Source organism: Octopus bimaculoides, chromosome 14 (assembly GCF_046866305.1).
Source record: "Octopus bimaculoides isolate indiv1 chromosome 14, ASM4686630v1, whole genome shotgun sequence".
Classification (NCBI taxonomy): Eukaryota; Metazoa; Mollusca; class Cephalopoda; order Octopoda; family Octopodidae; genus Octopus; species Octopus bimaculoides.
The window spans coordinates 18,259,446-18,284,362 of NC_142941.1; the positions used below are offsets into that span (position 1 = coordinate 18,259,446).

General features: G+C 35.5%; 2 protein-coding genes across 2 annotated transcripts in view; one reads left to right on the forward strand and one right to left on the reverse strand.

The window, feature by feature from the left end:
- Positions 1-2,971, forward strand: part of LOC106880658 (protein-lysine N-trimethyltransferase SMYD5) — a 34,524-nt gene extending 31,553 nt beyond the window's left edge. The window contains exon 12 of the mRNA XM_014930703.2: positions 1,589-2,971. Within this exon, the coding sequence (XP_014786189.1) occupies positions 1,589-1,703 (115 nt within the window). The 3' untranslated portion in view covers positions 1,704-2,971. The remainder of the gene's footprint in view (positions 1-1,588) is intronic.
- Positions 1,539-24,917, reverse strand: part of LOC106880656 (fumarate hydratase, mitochondrial) — a 35,431-nt gene continuing 12,052 nt past the window's right edge. Inside the window, exons 3-9 of the mRNA XM_014930700.3 lie at positions 21,800-21,910; positions 19,660-19,836; positions 15,036-15,191; positions 11,290-11,401; positions 8,017-8,097; positions 7,292-7,495; positions 1,539-3,598 (exon numbers count right to left, since the gene is read on the reverse strand). Coding sequence (XP_014786186.1) covers positions 3,174-3,598; positions 7,292-7,495; positions 8,017-8,097; positions 11,290-11,401; positions 15,036-15,191; positions 19,660-19,836; positions 21,800-21,910 — 1,266 coding nt within the window. The 3' untranslated portion in view covers positions 1,539-3,173. The remainder of the gene's footprint in view (positions 3,599-7,291; positions 7,496-8,016; positions 8,098-11,289; positions 11,402-15,035; positions 15,192-19,659; positions 19,837-21,799; positions 21,911-24,917) is intronic.

The following is a 24,917-nucleotide window of genomic DNA, read 5'->3' on the forward strand; positions in this document are numbered from 1 at the left end:
AGGTGCCACAACTTTTTGCTGAACAACTAGCACAAATTTGTTCATAGTGATCAAATGTTTGTGCTGTACTATTATTAGCTCACTCCCTTTATCAAATCAACATTCTCTGTACAGTTGCAAGGTGTACCATAACCCAGGAATTGAAACTGCAATTATCAATGCAACACCCTAACCACTAGCCACATGCCTTTATCTATCTATATATATATATATAATCTGTATTTTAATATTTTGCTTAGGTATCGTGAGACTGACACTCAATATACATGTGCTTCAGAAAAAAGTGTTAGTAGAGTAGAGAGCGGTAATATGAAAATAAGGGAGCAAATAAACGATTATGTTATGATTATCTATGTCCCACAAACAGTCGTTCATAAATAGTAATAAAAAAATATAATTTGCTACAAGAAATAACTCAACTTATGAATCGACAAATCTCCTACTCCATCTATCATTATCAGTCTATTTCTCTTCACACCAAGCTCTCATATTCGAAGCTCTGATGAAGCACTCAAATATGAGTCCACTGCATCTTATAGCATAAACAGCTGTAAGCTAATGAAGTTCATTTATTCCTTTGTCATCTTATTTTCTTATATATGTATATAAAATCTGGAAACAATATTTCTTGTACTCAGCTAACATCTGTTTCAGTGGGAGAATGGTTATATATCTGTAGGAAGGTGGATTATTTTTCTGAATTGACTCCAGTGTGTGGTTGGTACTTAGATTATTAACCCCAGAAAAGTAGAGGTCCAAGTTGATTGTAGGATTTGACCTTGGAATATATATATAGGTGCAGGAGTGGCTGTGTGGTAAGTAGCTTGCTTACCAACCACATGGTTCCGGGTTCAGTCCCACTGCGTGGCACCTTGGGCAAGTGTCTTCTACTATAGCCTCGGGCCGACCAAAGCCTTGTGAGTGGATTTGGTAGACGGAAACTGAAAGAAGCCCGTCGTATATATGTGATGTGTATGTTTGTGTGTCTGTGTTTGTCCCCCTAGCATTGCTTGACAACCGATGCTGGTGTGTTTATGCCCCCGTCATTTAGCGGTTCAGCAATAAGAGACCGATAGAATAAGTACTAGGCTTACAAAGAATAAGTCCCGGGGTTGATTTGCTTGACTGAAACAAGTAAGAGTAAAAGAGTGTGTGTATATATATATATATATATATATATATATATATATATATATTGTAAGGAACTTAAATCTCACAAGTATAACATTCTTTGTTTCTTCACTATTTTTACATTTACAAATATTATATACCTTTTTTTTTTCCAAAAGAAAAATAATTTAACATTGTTAACCCTTTAGCATTTAAACCAGCCATATCCAGCTCAAATGTTTTATGTTCAAACCAGCCAGGTCTGGACTCTGATACCAATCCTACAATATCATTCTCAAAATATACAATCACATCATCAAAATTTCAAAGCTATGAGATACATGATGAATTTAAAACAACGAAAATAAGCAATACATTTGGCAAAATAACCCAAATGCTAAAGGGTTAAAGAAATCTAACAAAGAAAATTTTAATTTTAAATGAGTAAAAAGAAATTTAATTCAATTTTTATTTCCAGGGATAATTACCTCTTTAATTGCAAATGTATAAAATGCCAGTCTCAATGTGATGAACCAGATGTTACTTCGAGTGAGGAAGACGAGGAGGAAGACATGGAAGCTGAAGTCACGTAAATCTCATTGTAGGATACTTTTCTTGCACATGAACTCTCTTCACACGTAGTTCTGACATTTTACTACCCCTTCCCCCCATACTAATTCTCTTGTAAACAAATTAGTTAATAACAGTCCTACTTTATATTCCTAACATGTTGTCTTTCATTGAAAGAAATTAATGGAGACACATAGTGGATCAGTAGGATAAATTAGTTTCAGTTACAGTGAGAATGGTTTGCTTCTTCACTATCAGTTCTCAGGGTTCTTCATCAGCCTCAGTTTAAAAATTACTTCTACTAGTCAGTCATATTGAGCTGCTCAGACTGAAAATAAGTAAAAATATCTTATTCAGTTTATAAATATTTAATTCCTTCTCTTCATCTGAAATGTTTCTCTGTAACTTTTATATTGATATATATACGATAATTGTTCTTATTGTTAAACCCTAATCAAGCAGACCTATGATCAAAGGCATTCCAGCCATGACCATCCTGTCTTTTTAGATACTACTCTAAGATTACATTATCTAATATGTTCTTCCAGTTTTTGTTAGATGGTAGGCTGTGATATAAGAAATTTGGGTTGCTAATTTTAGCAGATTGAGTGACACGTAGAGACTCGCTCACTGGCTCACTTTAGTTGAGATAAATAGGGTTAAATACATTTCAGTATTTTTAAAACTCATTTGGTTCAAATGTTTACCCATCCCATTGTGGTAAATAAATACTGGTAATACACGGGTGTCAATTCAGTTACACATTCCCTCTCTTTGAACAATCAGCCTTGTGCCTCAGTTAGAATCCAATTTAAGTAGTACACAAGGTAAAACCGTAGCAAGCCCAAGTCTGTGACTTGCTTTTGAAACTCCATTTCTATGAGGTGAAATGGCCTCTGCCTTCCTTTCAAATATGAAGCTTCTGTGTCTAGGGGAAAAAAATCCAAGTCATTTAAGAATTACAATTGTAACAAGTGCCGTAGAGTGAAGTTCAGGCAACCCAAGTCTAAAATCATTTCATTCATGTCTCATGCACTTACAAAAAGCATGGACATCAAAATATATTTTTCCAATCTACTGCAAAATTGAAGCCTTGTGCCTATGTAAGAGACCAAAATTGAATTGGTAAGTTTATTTTATGAACATCCCCTACTTTGCTATGATGAACAAAATATTTCATTATTTCAAGTACATATGTTTATTTCAAAATATTAAAAATTGAATTAACAGTATCCATTATAGCTAAGGAATTTATAAATAAATAAATTGGTAAAAGATGTCAACTATCAAATTCATTTGTTTTATTTTTTTTCTCAACCTATTTACAATTTTTTTCCGTATCAGATATTTATCCTGTTTTGGTGATTACATCTGTAGTCAACTTTTGCTCAACAGCTATCAAAAGAGGTTGGCTATGAAAGTGAAGGAGGGAAAGTTAAAGCTATCCTCACAAGTTTTTGGCCAGGTTGCTATAGAGTACATTAATAATTCCATCATTTTGGTCCAAGCATATTTTCGGGTCGAACTATTTCATCAAATTGTTCTTCCTTCAAAAAATTTAATTTTAGCGCTGCCTCTTTTAATGTAGTACCTTCTTGGTGAGCTAGTTTGGCTATTTTTGCTGCTCTGTCATAACCAATGTGGGGATTTAGGGCAGTGACTAGCATAAGGGATTCATTAAGATTGGATTGCAAGCGTTTCCTGTTTGGTTGGATATCTTTAACACAATGGTCAGTAAAAGAAATGCATGCATCTCCAATGAGTCTAATTGATTGTAGAACATTACGTGCAATGAGAGGTTTGAAGACATTCAGTTCAAAATGGCCGTTTGAGCCACCAACAGTAACTGCAACCTGGTTACCCATAACTTGGGCAGCCACCATTGTGATGGCTTCACACTGCGTAGGGTTAATTTTACCTGAAAATAGAAAACACAGCATCAATAGGTGGGTACATGGTGGTGGTGGTGTGCTTAAAAAGTTTGCTTTGTTTTGCTACAACTTCGTTTTGGGTTCAATCCCACTGCATGGCACCTTGAGCAAGTGTTACCTACATAGCTCCAGGTGTATGTCCATAAAGAAAAGTTTACTAACTCAGTGATTCAAAATGCAAAGATGTGGAATAAAATTCCTTACTTGAAGAAGGAAATGTTGGCATCAGGAACAACATTTGGCCATAGAATACTGCCTCAAGCCCATCCAACCTATGCAGCATGAAAGAAAAGTGAATGTAAAAACAACAATGATGACTATTTTTACATATTCTTCCATGCCTGCAGGTTTTTGACAGCTTTTCAAAACAGCATTTTAACACTTGTGTCCCCTTTTAAGGTTTAATTATCTTGCAACTCCCTTTTCACCACTTTTCCCCATATCTTTTCCTTCTACAGCAGTAGTTCTTAACCTTGGGGTTTGGGGGTGTCACGGAAGGTTTGGAAGAAAGTAATTTATTTCATGTAATTACAGTATTGCATTGTAGTTGCTAGTGGTATCATGACTATGTGCTTTGCTCCTGCTCTGTAACTCCCATGGCACTTTGTGTTCCAAGACCATTACAAAATTTATTATGAGAGGCTTGGCAGGGTAAGACGATGAAAAAGGTTAAGTACCACTGTTCTACAGGATCCCCCATATGTATCACATACCACCATAGTCTTCTCTCTTGCACATCACATCTTAATCCTCTTATATCCAATTTTTTTTAAAGCTTATTTGTGCTCCATTGTTCATTCACACTAACGTTACACATGCAATGGATGTGTCAAGTTTGTCTCATTTCTTTACAGCCTTCACACATACTCCAAATTGAATGCCTATGTTTTACTACCATGCAACATCACACAAGCATCATACAATTTGCTTTGGAAAGAGAATCCCTTTGTTGCCAGTAGAGGTAATAACTCCCTGAATTTTTTGTTACCCGATTCTTTCTCTGGCCCTATGCTTTTGGAACACCCTCCTCTGTTACTAATTAGGTCCCCTACGTAACAGAAGCTACCAACTAAACTTCAAAGCAACCTTTTAAACATTTGAAAGGAGTTATTTCATTGGTTCTCTAACTGCTAACCATTATTGTGCATTTGCTACAAAGTTTTTCTCTTTCAGCTTGCCTGTGATTCCACTGCACCCATAGTTTACAGTGGGTATGCTATATATGGAATCCCTATCAACTTTTCAGCATTTTGCATTTTATATTTCCATTATAAATCTTCAACTATGAAAACTAGGCAGAGGAGTTCTCTTAAACTTTTCTGTTATAGTCTGGAGAACTATACTAAACAAGGTCCAAGAGTTGAGAAACACCTACCTGCATGCTAATCTCCTCACTAAACCAATTACTAAATCTCACCATGTCAACAGCATTTCTGTACATGGCTTTTCCTAGCCATCCATTTATTCTAGATATTTTTTGCAATCATCAGACCATACAGCATGGTACTGTATTAAAGGCCTTCCCTAGGGTATTAAATGTTAAGCATAATGGCTTGCTCTATGCAATCAGTGATGCACAAAGCTGAACTACTCCTCATCCAAGCTAGTTTTCTTCCTAATCTAGAGTATCACCACTGTCTTTGTAGCATTCGATGCAGCAACAATTATTGGGTGTAACACCACATACTACTGAAATGATGTTGTGAGCTTTCCTTGGTGGTTTATTTGCACGTTCAACCTTATACTAACCAATCATAATGATTAAATTGGCATAAGCAGACCTAGTTGAAAAGGTTGGCATGTCATATAATTTTTGAAAGTTACTAAACCTATCTAGTTCAAGGTTGGTACTGCATGTGGTTTTGTTCATTGTTTGTTAGTTTGCAGTGCAGTTCAATTTTGTGCCATATATATTTATTTCACTTGTTTTACTTTACTGAAACCAGAATAGACAATCAGCTCTATAGACCTTTGTGACGTGGGAGAAATTGGATAGTGAGCTATAGGGTAAGATACTGTCCTAGTCTGTCATCAAAATCTAACTTGCTCAATTTAGTACTTAATTTCACTTGTTCTATTCTTAGAATATAACTAGGACACCAACAAAATAGATCACAGCCCCAAAACTAAGATAATATTTAGGGTATAAAACATCAAAAACAATTCAGAATAACCCTCTTGAAACTTATTTTGCAGAACTATTAGTATTCTTTGTGATATTTACTTATGTCCCTCTACATTTAAAGTTAAAATTCTACCAGGACTGATTTTTGTGTTTCAACCTTGCAAAACTTATGTACCATTCATAGGAGGTGCATGGTTTAGTGGTTAAGGTGTTGGACTCTAGATTGTAAGATTGTGGTTTTGATTCCTGGACTGGTCCTTTAAATGGTTCTAAGTACTTAGTGGTAGTTGACAGTTTCTCGAAATGGCCAGAAATTTGTAAGTGTAAAAAAACCAACCTCCTCGACTGTGATAATTTTTTTACACAATTTCTTTGCGAGATTTGGCATCCAAGATGAGATAGTGTCTGACAATGAAATGATATTTGTGTCTAGTGAATTAAAAAAATTTTGTGAAATGTTCGTGGTAGAACATATAACTACAGTGCCATAGACAGGCAGAATGCTTTGTTGATACCTTCAAAAGAGCCTTTAGAAAATCGAATAAGGAAGTCACGGATGAGGTAGCTCTACAATAATTTTAAAGAGTGTACTGTGTGACATCAAATCTGAATACATTTGCAGAGATGATGCTTGCAAGGAAAGTAAAATATGTCCTTGATAAATTGCTATCTGGCAAGAAAAGAAAAAGTGCCAGGGAAGACATAGCAAGATTCTTTAAAGTTGGTGAAAAGGTGTATATGAGGGTATACAAGAATGAAAAGCAGAGTTGGGAAGATGGCGTGATTACCAAATGCATAGGTAAAATGATGTATTGAGTAAAAAATAGAAAAGGTATACAAAAGAAACACAGGAACCAACTGAAAAAAAAAAAAAAAAAAAAAAAAAAGATTTGTGGAGAGTGAGCCCAAGAAGTTGAAGGAACTGATGGAATGGTTGTACAATACATTCCAAGTACCAACACCACTACAGGTGATTGAACCCAGGTGTACAAGTGAGAGGAAAAGAAAACATACAGAGTTCTTGAGAATAGATGCCAATCATAAAAAATATTAAACAGTAGAGAAAAAAAAAAGACTCAAAAGGAGGAGGTAGGGGTGAATAAAAAATATTGTTAAATAAAATGATACTTCCTAAGAAAAACTTAAAAGGGGAGATGTAGGGAATTAGTAATAATGGTACACCCCTCTCATGTGATGAATGGAATAACCTAGTCACTGCAAGTAAAGAGAAGTATGTGAAGTACCAGCGTATGTAGTAGGCACTCAGAAATAGTCGTATAAGTATACTGTATACTGAAGTGGGTATTATAGCAATTTAACATTTTAAGGATATAACAAAAACTATAATTGGGAACTTAAAACCATCAGTTGTTGGCACCAGGCGTCATAATCCCTGTTAGCATAGAACCAGTCACAATCATATGAAAGCCTTGTTTAAAGCTACTATATAATAACTGCAATGAACAACTAGTGAGCTTGTGTCACCTAATAAAATCAACTCACAGAATTCAAAAAGATAAATCTAATATAAAAATTCAATATACATTTCACTCACCTGGCATGATACTACTTCCAGGCTCATTTTCGGGAAGAATTAATTCTCCAAAACCACACCGAGGACCAGAAGCAAGGAAGCGTAGGTCATTACCAATTTTCATTAAACTGCATGCCACAACATTTAAAGCTCCATGTACTTCCACAAGTGCATCATGAGCTGCAAGTGCTTCAAATTTATTAGGAGCAGATTGGAAAGGAAGCCCTAAAAGGATAATATAAAGAGAGAACCTGTAACACACAGAGTTGTTGTGAAAGGAAAAGTTAAGAGTACAGTACATTTAAATAAAGAATATTTAGCAAATTTCTTTTTATCAATACATGTCATTCTTTACACATTTATTTTCTATCTAAATAGTGAAAATGTTTGTGTTGTAACACCTGTCATTTCTACAACAAAATTGTAGCAACATGTAAACAAAAAGAATGTTTTCGTACTGGGAGATTTTGTTTTAACACAAACCACTGCCTGTGTATCCTGATCGGCTTGGAATCACTGACAAATATCGAAAAGCACACTAGTAGATTCATACAAAATTGTCCTTTCAAATATTGCCTAAATGTAACACTTGGTTGAAATCTCCAGTTGAGAAGCTTATATCTTACTTGAGACAGTCAATACATTTCTAAAAATTACAATGCTCACAAAATTGAAAATATATTTTAGTAGACAAATTTCATGAAAACAAATGGAAAATATTTGCCACATAAGGAATCAAACTTTACCTGTAATTTCAGCAATGTTAGAAGAAATTTTTTCTGCAAATCCAATTCTTGTGTTTATTCCAGTACCAACAGCTGTGCCACCTTGTTAAAATAATAAATTGCAGGTTAAAAAATGCTTATTGGATGAAATCAAAGCAAAGGTAGGTTAAGCTGTTACTTCTCCATATTCAGAAGTCACAGCTCCAGGACTTTGGACATGTTATTAGAATGCAGCAGGAAAAAATCACAAGACAGATCATTCAAATTGAACCAACCAGCAGGAGACCTTGGGGTAGACCAAGAATGAAATGGTTGGATTATATTCATAGTCTCAGTTGGTCATACTTGGGAATCTAGCTGGAAAGTCTAATGATGATTGCTTCTGAGAGGACCCTATGGAGGAAGTGCCTGAAGACTACCCCAACAACTCTCCCAGGAATAGTGGACAGAGAAAATGGATCAATGTTTGCTTTAACCTCCAGTTCACATGAAGATAGATCTTTAAAAAAATCATTTGGAATATGCTAGAAATGGAAAAGACATACTAGAACATAAATGTGTGCAGTAACTTTTGTAGGATATTGATAATGTATGCAATGTATCATGTTAAGTAGAAGGTTGAAGAGCAAGAAGAAATCTCCAGTATCTGAATTACCTGTACTAACTTGGGGGAAAAATAGAGAAGCTTACTTAATTGAGATAAGCTACTCGTAAGTTTAGCCCTTTCGTTACTGTATTTATTTTGAGATGCTCTGTGTTTCTTTCAATTACTTTAAATATAACAAAGAATTTAGTAAAACAACTTAGTTATCATTCAGCTAGTGTTAGGAACATAAATTGTGACGAAAGTTTGGTGGAAAATTTTAATTGAAAACTTATGAAAACAAGACATTTGTATTCAGAACAAGAGCTAGTTTCAGCTGGGTTGGTAATGAAAGGGTTAGTCTGTAAGTAATTCTTGGTTGTACAGATTTCCCTTATATCACTAGTACCCTTCAGAAAAACAACAAATACTATCTTTGAGTATTTCACTTATGTAGGGTGAGCATTAGTTGCCTGGAGTCACTAAGAAGTTGATCTGGCTAGAAAGGCTAAATGGCTTGTCTCACTGCCACTGTATCTTTTGCAAAGGCACTTAACTTTCAATTTCTTTAGTGTGATACAGATAATAATTGAAAATGACGAAAACATTGAGTGTTTTCGTGAATTTAAATCACCTATGAACTGTCATTGCTATCCATTTAGCACTGGCTGTTTCTAGATGCATGCACCATCACAAGAATCTGGTGAAATTATGATCAAATTATATTTAATGGCGTTTACATAATACCCTGAGATTACTCTATCAATATCTTACATATTTCCCCATCCTAGTTATATATTCATTGAACAACTTAATCCTAACTTTAGGAAAAAATGGTTGTGCCCATGAGAAAGCTTCTATCTTTATTTGATAAATCTGCTAAGAGTAGCAGCAAAGGTAAGTAAAATTGGAAATAAAAATATACCTATTGGCCTTCGTGCCGGTGACACGTAAAAGAACCCACTACACTCTCGGAGTGGTTGGTGTTAGGAAGGGCATCCAGCTGTAGAAACCCTGCCAAATCAGATTGGAGCCTGGTGTAGCCATTGGGTTTCACCAGTCCTCAGTCAAATCATCCAACCCATGCTAGCATGGAAAGTAGATGTTAAACGATGATGATGATATTCTAATATCAGCATCAGTGTTGCTACTACTAATAATAATTCTAATTATAATAACTATAGAATATAGTCCTAGATAAGTTGTGTTGGAACATAAGACAAGATGGTCACAGCAAAACTTCCTTCAATGATATGTATGCTTGATCAGAGCTGATCTGGATCTTAACCTTTTAATAAGTAGATAATTTTTTAAAACCCTTGTGACATAGGTAAATAATTTTTAGAAAATGTGTTCTAGTACTGCTCTATGGAGTGTGTTTTATGTATGAGTCACCATATTCAAAAATCAAACTGACAAATGCTCATAGTTTTTCAAGTGTCAACGGTTGCCAAAGAATTCTGGGATATTTTTGAAGTGGTCCTACATATCATATACAAGTGATTCCCAACATGGGGCATGAAATCCAAACTTTTTTACTTTTTCTTTTCTTATTTATTTTTAATGGAACATGGAATTGTGAAAAATCTTTTTTTCACAGGTAACATATTACACTTATACTCAGCCTAGCCAAACCAATCCCTCCAGCCAAGCATACTGTGTGAAGATTGTTTGCTACAGTATAGTGCTGTTCTAATGCCCTAGGGTGGATATTTCTTTAAGGAAAATACATAATTAGAAATATTTAAAATAAGGTTATTTTTTTTACTCACTACTAGTGGGGCATACATTTTTCTGGAAAGTTACAGCAGAGTGTTTTTGTGAAAATAGGTTGGGAAACGCTATATACAGCAGGTGAAATATATTTTTGGTTTCCTTCACAAGATAATCCCAAAGTAAAAACCCAGCACCAACAGAAGCCAAAAAGAATTATGAAAATAATCAACAGACGTAGTTTTAGTTAGTGTCTATCTAGGTCCACCATGGCTAACAAAATCATTTATAAGATGTGGGGTTTATCAGTTTTCAAGTCACATGTATCCAGCATCTGCATTGTCAGAAGTATCATCATCATGTAACTCCTTTCTACTACTAGATTCAGCTCTATTGTCTGCATACATACTCTCGTTATCTACATTACTTGCTCATGCATCATATTTGCTATCTGAATCTTAAACATAGAACAAATTAAGATCATTTCCATTACCTAGGCTGTCATTGTTACTGTCCGACTCCTTGGAGATATCAAACATTTTTCTCTACACTGATTGAAGACCTCCTTTTAGCAAACAAACAATATGAACCACTGAGTACTATCATGTTGCTTTTGAGCATTTAAAGCTATAAATTATATAACATAATGATGTGAAAATCACTGGAATTCTATAGGAATGCATGGCTGCTTCAACAAATTAACATGCAATATTTGGTGGTGCCCCAGCATGGCCACAGTCAAATTACTGAAACAAGTAAAAAGAAAAAAAAAATCAACCAGTAGGAGAATGCTTGACAATGAGCTATGAAAAAATGACCAAAATGTCCCTCTGTGTACCATTGGTGAATGAAATGTTCTACCTGCAAGAGAGTTAACAACAGAAAGAAGATACAAACTACTAAATGTTCAGTTATTACTGAATGATGATATTAATAAAAAATTTTTTTTTAAAGAGACTAACTTGAGCTATTGGAATTTATAAAGATATCTAACAAACCTATGGCTAGCTGATATAATCTTGGCATAGTTGATTTGATGCGTTCAATTCCATTAGCTAACTGGGCTACATATCCACTAAACTCTTGTCCAAGTGTTAAGGGCACTGCATCCTGCAAAATAGCATTTGAACAATAAAAACATCATCATACAGCAAAATGTGTGTGTGTGTGTGCCTTCCTCCCTTTGATAAGGAGGGAGGAAAATAGGTGTAAAACAGTAAAGAAAGAAAAGATGTGTGAAAATACAAAAATGCTCAGCTCAAAATTAGTTGCAGTGAAATAGAGTGTGTGTATCAGCTTTATGTTTGGGGATCCTTTCTGTTTGGCTTTCACTTTTCAATTCTTTTAATTTTGTTCCAATTGATTTCAAATTTTGTGTATTGATGTAGTTTTGTATGTTAATTATGGAAATGACATTTGTTTTTGCCATAAATTAATAAATAAAAAGTTAATAGATTTTTAAAGTGTGCAAATTTTGGGTAATTTTAGCCAATCGTAAGCCACAGACACATTGGTGCCTGTTTCCATAATAACAAGCCAAGATGTTGTCTGCTTAAAGCTACTGTATCTATATTCTGAACTTTCATTTTTGAATTTTCACTACAAAAAAAGAGGATTGTTTTTTTCAAATTTGGTATATTGATGTAATTTTTCATACTGAATCCGATTTTGTTAATCATTTGTCGCAGAAAACTTTTTTTAGAAAAATGTTACCAATTGATTAACCCCAGATCATCCACTGGTCAAACTGACTCTAAACTCCAACCCTAAATCCTAACTCTAGTCCTAGAGTATCTCAAACTTTCGCTGTTAAATGTTTGCATGAACTAAGCTACAGTAGTGTAATGTGCAGTTTGTTTTTTAATTTTTTTGAAAAAAAAATTCATTGATCATTTTCCCTTTTTATATTTCCTGTTCCAACATTTTACTTGACTTTATTTAAACTTATCAAAACTTCAAAACATATTACAACTTTCGTCATTGTAATTTATTGCTTCCCTGGCCGTTGCCAGTACTGTGGCATGTAAAACACCCACTACACTCTCAGAGTGGTTGGCATTAGGAAGAGCATCCAGCTGTAGAAACACTGCCAGATCAGATTAGAGCCTGGTGCAGCCATCCGGTTCACCAGTCCTCAGTCAAATCGTCCAACCCATGCTAGCATGGAAAGTGGACGTTAAACGATGATGATGATGATTTTGTTTAATAAAAGTTATCTTGCAGAAAATGACTGCTTCTAAATGCTATTTTCTGATTGGGTAAAAATAATCAAACTTTAAACTGCTGTAACTTTTTTCAAAAATTTTTTCTGGAACAAGTGAATAACAACATCAGATTCAGTGTGAAAAAGTACATCAATGTACTAAATTAAAATTTTTTTTATTTAATTTTAAAATTTGAAAAAGTGAAAGCCAAATAGAAAAGAGTCATGCTAAGGTGTTAGAGAATGAGAGAAGTGGCTGGAGCAGGGCAAGTTTCATGCTACAGAGGGGCTACATGGCACTCACATTTTGGAAGAGAGGTTGGGGGTGATCAGGTGGAGCTGGGAAGAGATAAAAAAAGCAGTGATAAGGTGTCTTTGTGGACCCTCAAAGTACAAAATGACTAAAAGTGAATGGGACAAAAGAACTGGAAGTATGGATGGGTAAAGGATGCATGAATGTTTGGGAGAATCAGAGATAGGGAATGGGTGAAGTGGTGACTATAATAAACAACAAATGTTGAGTGGATAAGTAGGAAAGGTGGAGAAGAGTAGGCTAGGGTTGAAAGGTGAATAAAAATGTGGAGTGATAAGTTCCAGAACAGATACAGGAGATATAGTAGACAGAGGAAGGATGAGAGAGAGATGATGAGTGGTTGGGTAGGTTGTGAGAGTGTGGGGCAGAAAGGGGCAGGTGTAACACATAGGGAGAGTGAGAAACATATAGTGGTAGAGAGGATGTGAGAATGGAGGACAGTATTAAGGATGAGGAACATATATCAAGGGAAACATTTCAGGGTAGTGGTATTAACCCTTTCGTGTTCGGACAGGCCGAAAATAATTTCCCTTTATCTGTTTGAACCAGCTAAATCCCGCTGTATCTGATTCCTCTACAAAATCACTAAAAAATTAAACAAATCATGTTATTGAATTCTCGTTGTTTTGAGATAATGTGAGATAAAGCCTTTACCACCTTTATTCAAGTAAAAATACCCTGAAATTTTTGAGACTTCTTGATTTTTTTCAACATTTGAAGAGAAGTGTATATCTTAATTTTCAACGATATGGCATCAGCAAGTAGCAATTCTGACTTTGAAGGTTTTACTCTTAATGATGTACAAAATATAAATGCAAACAACTGTGATTTGTCTTTGGACAAATCTGATATTGATATTTATGAATCTTCATTGGACGAGGAAAATTTTGATAATAAAAGTGATGAAAATTATATTGAAAACATTACAGCAACATTATTGAAGATTATCACATCAACCACAGTTCCTGATTTCACAGAAAAGACTAGACCACAACACAATCTACCTCCCAATGTTCAACCATTGGACTATTTATTTTTACTGAAGTTTTTTTTTTTTAACTACTGGAATCTTGATGTAAGGTATGGTGATCCATATATCTCCAGCATTATGCCTAACTATAGTCGATTCATATACTGTTTATGTAAAAAGCCACCAAAAGACTACGACCATTTAAAATTTTGGGTTGACATCGCATCTCAGTTACGTGAGGGCTTTTCTTCCAGAAAATACAGAACTGGGAGAAAAGCAAGATTAACTGAGGTGAACGTTAACAGAGAAAATATTGACTTCCATAAAGTGGAAAAAATAAATGGAATGAAAAAATTTTGTAGACTGTGTTTGCAAAACTGCAAAAAGATATAAGGTCAAGAACTCATAGTGCTTTCTGTGGTCCGACTCCATATTAAAATTTGTTTGAAATTTTAAGGTGTTTCCATTATTTTATCCAACCCCTGTATATATATATATATATATATATATATATATATATATATACGTGTAATTGTCAAATATCACAAAACTTGCTAAACAATATCTGGACTTAAAAGACATATGCTAGTTCATAAAAACATTCCTTCAGATTCAGATTCTAAAGGGCAAAGATGAATAATATCTGTCACTTGTGTCTTAAACCCTGTCAGTCAGGAGCTAGTCTTAAAAGCCATCTGAGGGCTCATCAACAGAGGGATTGTGTTGTGCTGATGGGAAGGCTATCATCTGTCAAGATGAAGCAATCATCATATATATATATATGATAGATCGCTGACCACTACACATATTTTTTTTCTCTCCTTGTTTCTTTCTGTTGAAGAGCGTAAGCTCGAAACATTAAAGACTTTCTCTATTCCTGAGCGTTATACTAATACATCCATTTGTTGTTTACACCACCTGTCTTCGTCTGTTGTTTTTTCGTGAATTCTCCTATATATATATAACAGAGTATTGTAGTTTGCTTGAAGCATTGTGTATTGTTTGTAAAGAATAAAACGTTTTGAATGGTACAACAATGCACTATAATACAAAAAAATGGATTATATAATTGTTGTAATTTAGTTATCTATAGTCCGATGATCTGAAGAAGGAATTGTATTTCGAAATAGATAACTAAATTACAAGTATATAGTCCATTTTTTTGTATTATAGTGCATTGTTGTACCATTCAAAACTTTTTATTCTTTATATATATATATGCAATGTACATGGATAAAATTATTGGTATATAACTTACTTGCGTGTGTGTACGTCCTACTTTGATAATGTCCATAAACTCATTAGATTTGTTTTTGAGAGATTCATGTAATTTATGAAGGGCAGGTAATAAATGCTGGTGGATTTCAGCAGCAACAGCTATGTGCATTGCAGTCGGAAATGTATCATTGGAACTCTGTAATACATGAATAAACAATTAATTGTCACAATGTAAGATATAGAAAGGACAATAAACATGCTTGATCACAAAACATAAGCGAATGACCCCAATATCAAAGCTCTTGAGTTGTTTTTCTCAGAGTGACATGTAACATGTAAACACATTGAAGACAGGTGTGGCATTTAACACTTTAGCATTCAGATTATCCAGTCAAACGTAATGCTTTTACATTCACATTGCTTTCAATTAATCAGGCATTATTTTGTGACTTCGAAATTTTGATGATATGGTTGTATATTTTACAATTGCATTAAAGAGTAAGTGTGATAGGCTGGATCTGGTTGGTTGGAGTATAACACAGGTAGAACATTTGGGACAGATATAGCCAGTTTAAATGCTAAAGGGTTAAGCAAATAAATAAGAATATAAAAAATATGGAAGTCTCTTCTTGACCGGTTTTCTTGTATTTTGTACCTTATACAGGAACACTTGATTAAAAGATATTTTTCTTTTTGTTAGATTATGAGAAAATTACATCAATTAGAAAAAGAATGGTTAAATTGTTGGTTGGTTATTGTATAGATCAGCAGTTCTCAATCATTTTTTACCAATGGACTCCTTTGATTCCTATTTTACTCGGGTGGACTCTCCCAGCAATTCAATGTTTAAAAAATGATATTTTTATAATTAAATATTATTAGGAATTGTTTAAAAAAAAAAAATATTTTGTGAATTGTGAAAGTATAACAAATTTATTGCAAATAAATTTAACAAAATCTTATATGGACCCCACCCAAGGGCCATATGGACCCTGGTTGAAAACCACTGGTATAGATTATGAATTCATATTTTCAAATTTTTTTTTTATTCCATCATCATCATTTAACATCCACCTTCCATGCTAGCAAGGGTTGGACGATTTGACTGAGGACTGGCGAACCAGGCTCCAATTTGATCTGGCAGAGTTTCTACAGCTGGATGCCCTACCTAACGCCAACCACTCCAAGAGTCTAGTGGGTGCTTTTACGTTCCACCGGCACGAGGGCCAGTCAGGCGGTACTGGCAACGGCCACGCTCAAAATGGTGTTTTTTACGTGCCACCTGCATAAGAGCCAGTCCAGCGGCACTGACAACAACCTCGCACGAATGTCTTTTCACGTTCCACCGGCACAAGTGCCAGGAAGGCAACGCTGGTAACGATCACGCTCAAATGGTGCTATTTACGTGCCACTGGCATGGAAGCCAGACAGCTGCTCTGGCAATGATCACGCTCGGACAGTGCTCTTAGCGCGCTCCTCTGGCACAGGTGCCAGTCATCGAATTTGGTTCAATCATGATTTCGAAAAAAACATTTTCTATGTCTGTTCTAGATAGAGCTGTGAGTCCTCATTGCTGGTATTTAATTGAGTTTTAAACATTACTCTATAAAGGTATAGTCTTGACTGTGTGATTAAGAAGCTTACTTTACAACCACATGGTTTTAGATTCAGTCCTGCTACACAGCACCTCTTCTAATATAGACACAAACCAACCAATGACATGTGGAAGAATTTAGTAGATGGTAACTGTGTGGAAGTCTGTTGTGTGTGTGTGCTGAGTGGTTTTCAGTTCATGATCATAAGGACATGAGTTCAATTCCAGTGGCACGTTATGTCCTCCAGTAAGACACTTTATTTCACGTTACCCCAGTCCACTCAGTTGACAAAAATGAGTTGTACTTGTAATTCAAAGAGCCAGCTTTGTCACTTTCTGTGTCACGCTGAATCTCCCTGGAAATACGTGAAGGGTATACATGTCTGTAGAGTGCTCAACTATTTGCACGTTAATTTCATGAGCAAACTGTTCCGTTGATTGGATCAACTGGAACCCTCATTGTCATAACCACTGGAGTGCCAGTTTATATATCATCATCATCATTTAACATCCGTTTTTTCATGCTGGCATGGGTTGGATAGTTTGACTGAGGACTGGAAAGTCAGCGGCTGCACCAGTCTCCAACCTGATCTGGCAATGTTTCGACAGTTGGATGCCCTTCCTAGTGCCAATCACTCTGAGAGTATAGTGGATGCTTTTTATGTGCCTTCGGCACAGGAGCCGGTCAGGTGGGCCTGGCATTGGCCATGTTCGGATGGTGCTTTTTATGTGTCACCGCCATGGGAACCAGTCAGGCGACCCTGGCATCAATCACATTTGGATGGTGCTTTTAACATGCCACCAGCACACGCACACACACATACATATATATATATATATATATATATATATATATTCATACACACACAAATACATACACTGTATTGAGACCCCTCTAGCAAGTAGTGTGGAGCAACTCTTTGGACCTTGTACTGTATTTTGCCCAGATGCTCAAGAGCACAGGGAGAAGGCTAATACAAGTGGAGACATGACAGGGCATTGCAGAAATCACAAAGTGGACTTAACTGCAAAGGGTGAGGACCAGACTATTAGATGTTGTTATGCACCACTGGTCACAGTGTGCTTCCTTACACTGTTTTGTCTTTTGAAGATGGTTTATTACACTGACTTCAGTACAAGACTGGTACTTTATCAATGCCAAAAGGATGAAAAACAAAATCAGCCCTGAATATAGAGAGCCAGAACAAATATTGGTTTCAATTTTGGCACAGGGCCAGTAATTTTAGGGGACATTTTGCTACCATCTCTATCCTGCTGTCTCTCACTCACTCTCTCCTTCTCCTGCACTTTCCTCAGGTTGGGTAACCATGTATCTCCTTTGTGGAAGCACACCTGTTTCTGTCTTTATTCCTGATATCTCTACAGCAAGACACCTCTACACCTTCCTCTACAGCAAGGCACCTGTGTCTGTCTCTCTGTCTCACTATAACCTTTCATCATCCAACACAAAACCACCTCCTCCAATAACCCCTCCCCTCTTGAAAGTTTTATTTTTTTTTTTGTCTTGCAAGTAATTGGTGACCCTGTCAGTGTAGGTGCCACTTAAAAGCATCCAGTCCACACTGTAAATTGGTTGGTGTTTGGAAAGGCATCCAGCTGTAAAAACCTTGCCAAAACTGACCTCACCAGTGCTTGTGCCACGTAAAATGATGTACTAAGTCCACTCTGCTGAGTCGTTAGTGTTAGGAAGGGCACCCAACTGTAAAAATCCTGCCAAAATAGTCACAGAAGTCTGGTGCAGGCTTCTCCCTAGCTGGCTCTTGTCAAACCATCCCACTCAAGCTAGCATGGAAGGCAGATTTTAAATGATGATGATGAGGAGGAATGTCTATTTATAACCAAAGTAATTGCCTATTGTATTTCCAAAACAGATAATTCTCAACAGTTTGATGGCTGCCAAAAAAGTGTTGCCTGTCACAACATATACCTACAATAAAGTGCTTACTTGTGGATGATGAAAGTGAATCTCAAAGTAATAATAGGTTTTAATCAGGGAAACAAGTGGAGGACCATACAAAAAGCCTGCACTTAAAACATGTGTGTGTGTGTGTGTGTGTGTACTGTTTATTTATTATTCATTATATAAAAGCATTGGAAATAAGGTTAGATGCCATCATCTAATTAGAAAAAAAAAAGATTTGACCCTTGAGCATTCAGATTATTCTGCCAAATGTAATGCTTATTTATTCACATTAAAAAAAAATTAATAATGCATTATCTTGCAGCTTTGAGATTTCAATGATGTGACTATATTTTTACAATGACATTGTTAGGTATTGTGGGGAGCCAGATCTGACCACTTTAAACATAAAACATGTAGAAAATTTTGGGCCAGATACGGCCAGTTTAAATACTAAAGGGTTAATTTACTGCAAGATTAATTTATTTCAAGATGTTTTAATTTGATTCAAGTTTACTTTAACTTCCTTTAAGTTTATTTTAATTTGTACTTGAAAAAGGTGTCAATGCTTTAAATTATCCTGTTTATATTTATATTTCTGCATGGAAAAATAATGTGAGGATATCTTATTTTTTGTTCTTCTGGAAGGTCAATAGGTACCAGTAAAAGACAAACTCTTGCTCCAACTCTCTTCACAAAAAAAAAAAAAAAAATCTACCTAGGCGCAGGAGTGGCTGTGTGGTAAGTAGCTTGCTTACCAAACACATGGTTCCGGGTTCAGTCCCACTGCGTGGCACCTTGGGCAAGTGTCTTCTACTATAGCCTTGGGCCGACCAAAGCCTTGTGAGTGGATTTGGTAGACGGAAACTGAAAGAAGCCCGTCGTATATATGTATATATATATATGCGTATGTGTGTCTGTGTTTGTCCCCCCAACATCGCTTGACAACGGATGCTGGTGTGTTTACGTCCCCGTCACTTAGCGGTTTCACAAAAGAGACCGATAGAATAAGTACTAGGCTTACAAAGAATAAGTCCTGGGGTCGATTTGCTCGAGTAAAGGCGGTGCTCCAGCATGGCCGCAGTCAAATTATTGAAACAAGTAAAAGAATAAAAGAGAGTAAAGAGAGATAAGATAAATGACACTTACTTGGCTCATATTTACATGATCATTTGGATGCACAGGGTCCTTGCTGCCAAGCTGACCACCAAGTAACTGAATGGCTCGGTTGCTAATCACTTCATTGACATTCATATTTGTCTGTGTGCCAGAACCTGTCTGCCACACGACAAGAGGGAAATGGTCCATAAGTTCACCAGAACTCACCTGAACAGAAATAAAGAAAAATGAAATCAAACATTAGATTAACTAAAAAAAATGGCCTATTGTATGTGTGTGTGTCTACGCATGCAAGTGCAAGTAAATATGGCTAAATGGAGAAACCTTGGATTGGATTGGACTGCCCATGTTCAGTCCACTGCAAGATGAGGGCCTCAGCATGTTCTCTCCATCAATCATGGTCTGATGTAGAGGCCATGAATTTTAGCTTGAGATCATACTGGTTTGATGAGCCTACCCTGCCACACTGGCTTGACAGAGAGATGCAGTTTTTTTCTTTTATTCATATACAGGGGTAGTTAAGTCAATTACATCCACCCCAGTGCTCAACTGGTATTTATTTTATTGACTCTGAATAGAAGAAAGGCAAAGTCAATCTCAATAGAATTTGAACTCATAATGTAAAGATGGTCAAAATGCTACTAAGCATTTCACCTGGCATGCTAACGATTCTGCCAGCTCGTTGCCTTACAGCCTTACATATACATAACTATGACTAGTGTAGTTAGACTGAGAAATATTTGTTGTTTTTTTACCTTCCTTCCTAGTGTCATGTTAAAGGTAGATTATTGTTGGAGATCCAATCCCTGGGTATTCCTTATTAAACTTCTCATGACAAGATATGATATAGATATTAACAATGAAGAAGATGACAAACACATAATTAATATTCATGACACAGTTTTTGAAAAGATGAGGTACTCTGTTTTAATTTTGTAATGTGAAGAAACATGTATTATATTGCTAACTGCACTTAAGTAGTAAAAGTAATAATAATAATAATAATAATCCTTTCTACCATAAGTACAAGGCCTGAAATTTTGGGGATGGGGGCTAGTCGATTACATCAATTCCAGTGTGTAACTGGAAGTCAATTACATCGACCCCAGTGTTTCACTGGTACTTATTTTATTGACACTGAAAGGAAGAAAGGCAAAGTCAACGTCGGCAGGATTTGAACTCAAAATGTGAAGATAGATGAAATGCTGTTAAGCATTTTGCCCAGTGTGGTAACGATTCTTCCAGCCCGCCACCATAATAATAATAATAATAATAACAATCCTTTCTACTAAAGGCACAAGGCCTGAAATATTGAGGGTGGGGGATTGTCGTTCACATTGACCCTAGTGATTCACTGGTACTTAATTTATCAACCCTGAAAGGATGAAAGGCAAAGTTGACCATGGCAGTATTTGAACTCAGAACATAGTGATGAGCAAAATGCCGCTAAGCATTTTGCCCAGCATGTTAATAATTCTGCCAGCTCGCTGCCATAATAATAATAATAATAATAATAATAATAATAATAATAATAATAGATAAAAGATTTTAAAAAATGAAGGCAAGTTGAATTTTAGTCACATGTAAAAGAGAATATTTTAAAGAATGAATAAATTAGTTTTGATAAGTTTCATGCCCATTTAACCATTCAGAGAAATATCAAAACTTAAAAAAACACACACACTTTTAACAGTTACTTTCAATTGTGGTAGACTCACCTGTCATAGATGACAGATTAGGGCTTTGCAATTTCTTGCTGAACAATTTGTTCCACAGATGATTTGTTTCTGTTGATTAAATGTTTGTGTTGTACATTAGCTCACTTCTGTCATCAAATCAACATTGCCCAATACAAGTGTATAGTAATGCCACATGTCAAATGTTAAAGTGATCGCAGAGCAAGATGAAAAGAAGTGTTTTGCTCAAGAATACAATGCACTACCCAGTCCAGTCTGGGAATCAAAACCACAATCTTGCAATCATGAGTGCAACACCTCAACCACCAGGCCATGCATTTTCACAACTTTCAATTTGAGAATAGAAAATTCTTGATTCTATTCAAGAATTATATCTTTTGCACTATTTTCAAATGTATATAATTGGTTACATGGTGTCATCACTAGGTAAATAAACTATGTCCTAATGACCAAATACAACAAAGCTAACATACTTCCATGGCAGCAGATTTTATTACTTCAGCTATTTTGGGATCCAGGTCATACTCTTGATTCACTTGGGCTGCTGCAGCCTTCAGAATACCAAAAGCTTTGATAAGTGGAACCTGCAAGTATAAAATCAATCACTCAGCATATCTCATAATAATGTGGATAAGATAATCATTTTAGAAAATAATACTTTGACATTACAAAATAAGAAAAAGAAATATAAAATATATTTGGCTCTGTTTTTCTATGTATATCGCTAGCACAGCAGTAACTGCTATTTCCAGTGCCAAAGTATCTGCCACTGACAAGGCCCAAAAAAAAAGGCTGAAATCATGTGATCTGGTGGTCCTGGAAGCAGAAGTAGCAGTGATTGTCTGCCACTGGCAATAGCTATGTGCTTTTATGCACAAAAAAACCCCCACATGAAAATTTTTTTCTCTCTTGGTAAATGTAGTATTTGTGTATACTAACACATCTACTTTTAAGTGGTGAATATTTTATCTTTTGGTATTAATACTGCTTCTGTTGCTCTCTTTATTTTTCATAAAATATATACTACTATTAGCAATCTGTGTATCATATTTTATATAAATACGTCATAGAAGGCTGAATTAACTACAGTGTTCAGTTGGAGATACTATAGATAATATCTTTTATGGACTTGCTGTATTGAATAACACAAAATTAAATTGGTAGCAGAAGAAAATTGTTGAGTAGTGGTAGTGGAAATGCTAGAAGCACATAGCATTCTTGTCATCACTGGTGGACAATTTTCATCTGCTACCAATATAATTTTGTATTTTTTTAACACAGTATGTCCAGAACAGATATTACCTCCAGACAAAAATTGCAGTTAATTAAGCTTTCCATGATATATTTGCATTAAGTATGATGCACAAATTACTAATTTAATCTAGTACTGCTTCTGCTGTACATAACAAATATTACTATTACTTTAGCTATAAATTGTAATTTAACTTGAGCAGAATTGGTTATAAAGTCAGTTCCAGTCTTTATTTATGAGAACTGTTAACTGGCCAACCCATAAGGAAGCTGCACAAAGTCAATTACTTTAACATTCACTAGCTGAGATCATGTTGTAAATAGTGTGCAGGCCATGAGTAGATACAGTTCAATGCTGTAAGAAATTCTTTTAGTCCAGGATCACTCTCAAAGGTTTTAGTCAGTCATATCCCCCCCACCCTCACAATATCTTGTCAGGTACTGAAAGCTAAGATTTCAAGCTTCCTATTGATGTGTGACATAATAGATGTCTCAAGCTTTCTATGGATGTAAGACACAATAGATATAGTCATGCCCGTTTGTGTAATTTAGTGATCACCAAGCCAAAGTGGACTGTATATACAAGGGTCAGCTGAAAAATTCATAGGCTGACCGTAATATTCTCACAGAATGTGACCAAATGAGGTTTATTTTTCAATATAGTGTCCCTTGTGGAACTATGCTGCAGTGCTCGGATCCCACTGGTGAGGAAGCTTTCATCCTGTTGCTCAAAAGAGTCAACAGCAGATATGACATCATCACTGATGCTGATTCCCAGCCAAGTGTTTTCACATGTGGGGAACAGAAGATAGGAGTAAAATCAGGAAAATAGAGAGGGCAATCAACCAAGGACTTGTGGGATCAATACAGTGTCAGGTGAAAGGCCCATGCCTTTTCAACACATCTAAACAATACGAGAAACCCGGTATAGTAATCTCCTACCATACAGTGGCTTCATGAAAATTCATGATCAGTTATTCTTTACTGTTTTAAATAATGTACTTAAACAATCAACATAGTATCCAATGTTGTTATGCCAGGAAAACAAATTATGCTGTTACTTTTACTACAACTACTATTAGTAGTTCTGTACCAAGGAATAATGAATAAAAATTGCCTTTGTTACTAACATTGCTGCTATGAGCCCTCGAGTGTCAATCGTTTGCCAACTTTCATTAATTATTATTTTGCTACATAGAGTCAATGATGGTATGTCTAGGCAGTCAATGAATCTGCTAGAAATAACAGCTAAATCTTCCTTAAATTAACTCCAACTTTCTCAATAGGGGAAGAACACGTTATATAATGTTGTCCTGCATGACACTACTTGAAAAGATGTCATGGTACTCTTGGTAGGATGATCACAAAACTGCTCGACCAAGACTGACTTGAAACTAAACAACTTTTCTATTTGGTTTAGTTTTTCTGGTTGCATCTGTTTTCTTCAATGATGTTATTAACAATGTTGAGAAAGGATTGACTGTCATACAATCTGTTTTTGACGCTTACTACTAACATAAATTTTTTTTTTAAAATCAGCATTATTATTGTCATTACTCCCCAGACAAAATAAAATACAAACCAAGTTTTATTTCAAGACTTCTTTCCTTACATTTTCTTATTAAAAAGCTATTTCATTTCACTTTGGGAAAATAATAAGTTCATCACTTATTACCACTCTCTACCTCCTTGGTTCTTTATTAATTTAACCTTATTTTATTCATTAACATTACTTCAGAATAGACTTCTAGAATAGACAAAATAATAAAAACAAAAGCAATAAATGTCAAAAGGACATACACTATGAATGTATTAGGTTGATAGTTTACGATAGAAAAAAAAAAAGAGGTTGAAGATGACATTTTGAATATGGCTCTTCATTAGAAAGAGGAAGGCTCTGGAGAGAAAGAAAAGAATAGTCCAAGAAAAGCATGTGTGTCATTATGTGGCTGAAGCGATTGGATCCAACATTGATTTGGAGTACCTATTTCTTGGATTTCTTCATACTTAATTACCTTATCCTTGGATTATGTTACACCATTGAATTCGCTCAGAGTACGTCATTTTTGTACCATCTAGAATAGAAATGGATAAGATGGGTGGGCAAAAGAGTTATACACTAAAATGGTGAGAGGAAAATGCTGATAATCGATTCAATATGGTTTAATAGTCAGCATCGAGAAAGTTGATGGCTTGTTCCCTGTCACTGGCTTCAATGACTATAAGAGTAAACTCTCAAGTACTGCAGCCTACCTAGTTGTAAACAGATACTGAAGGTTAGGAACAACTCACTGCTGTATGCAACAAGAGTGCTGCAAAATTGAAGAGCATTTCAGTAGC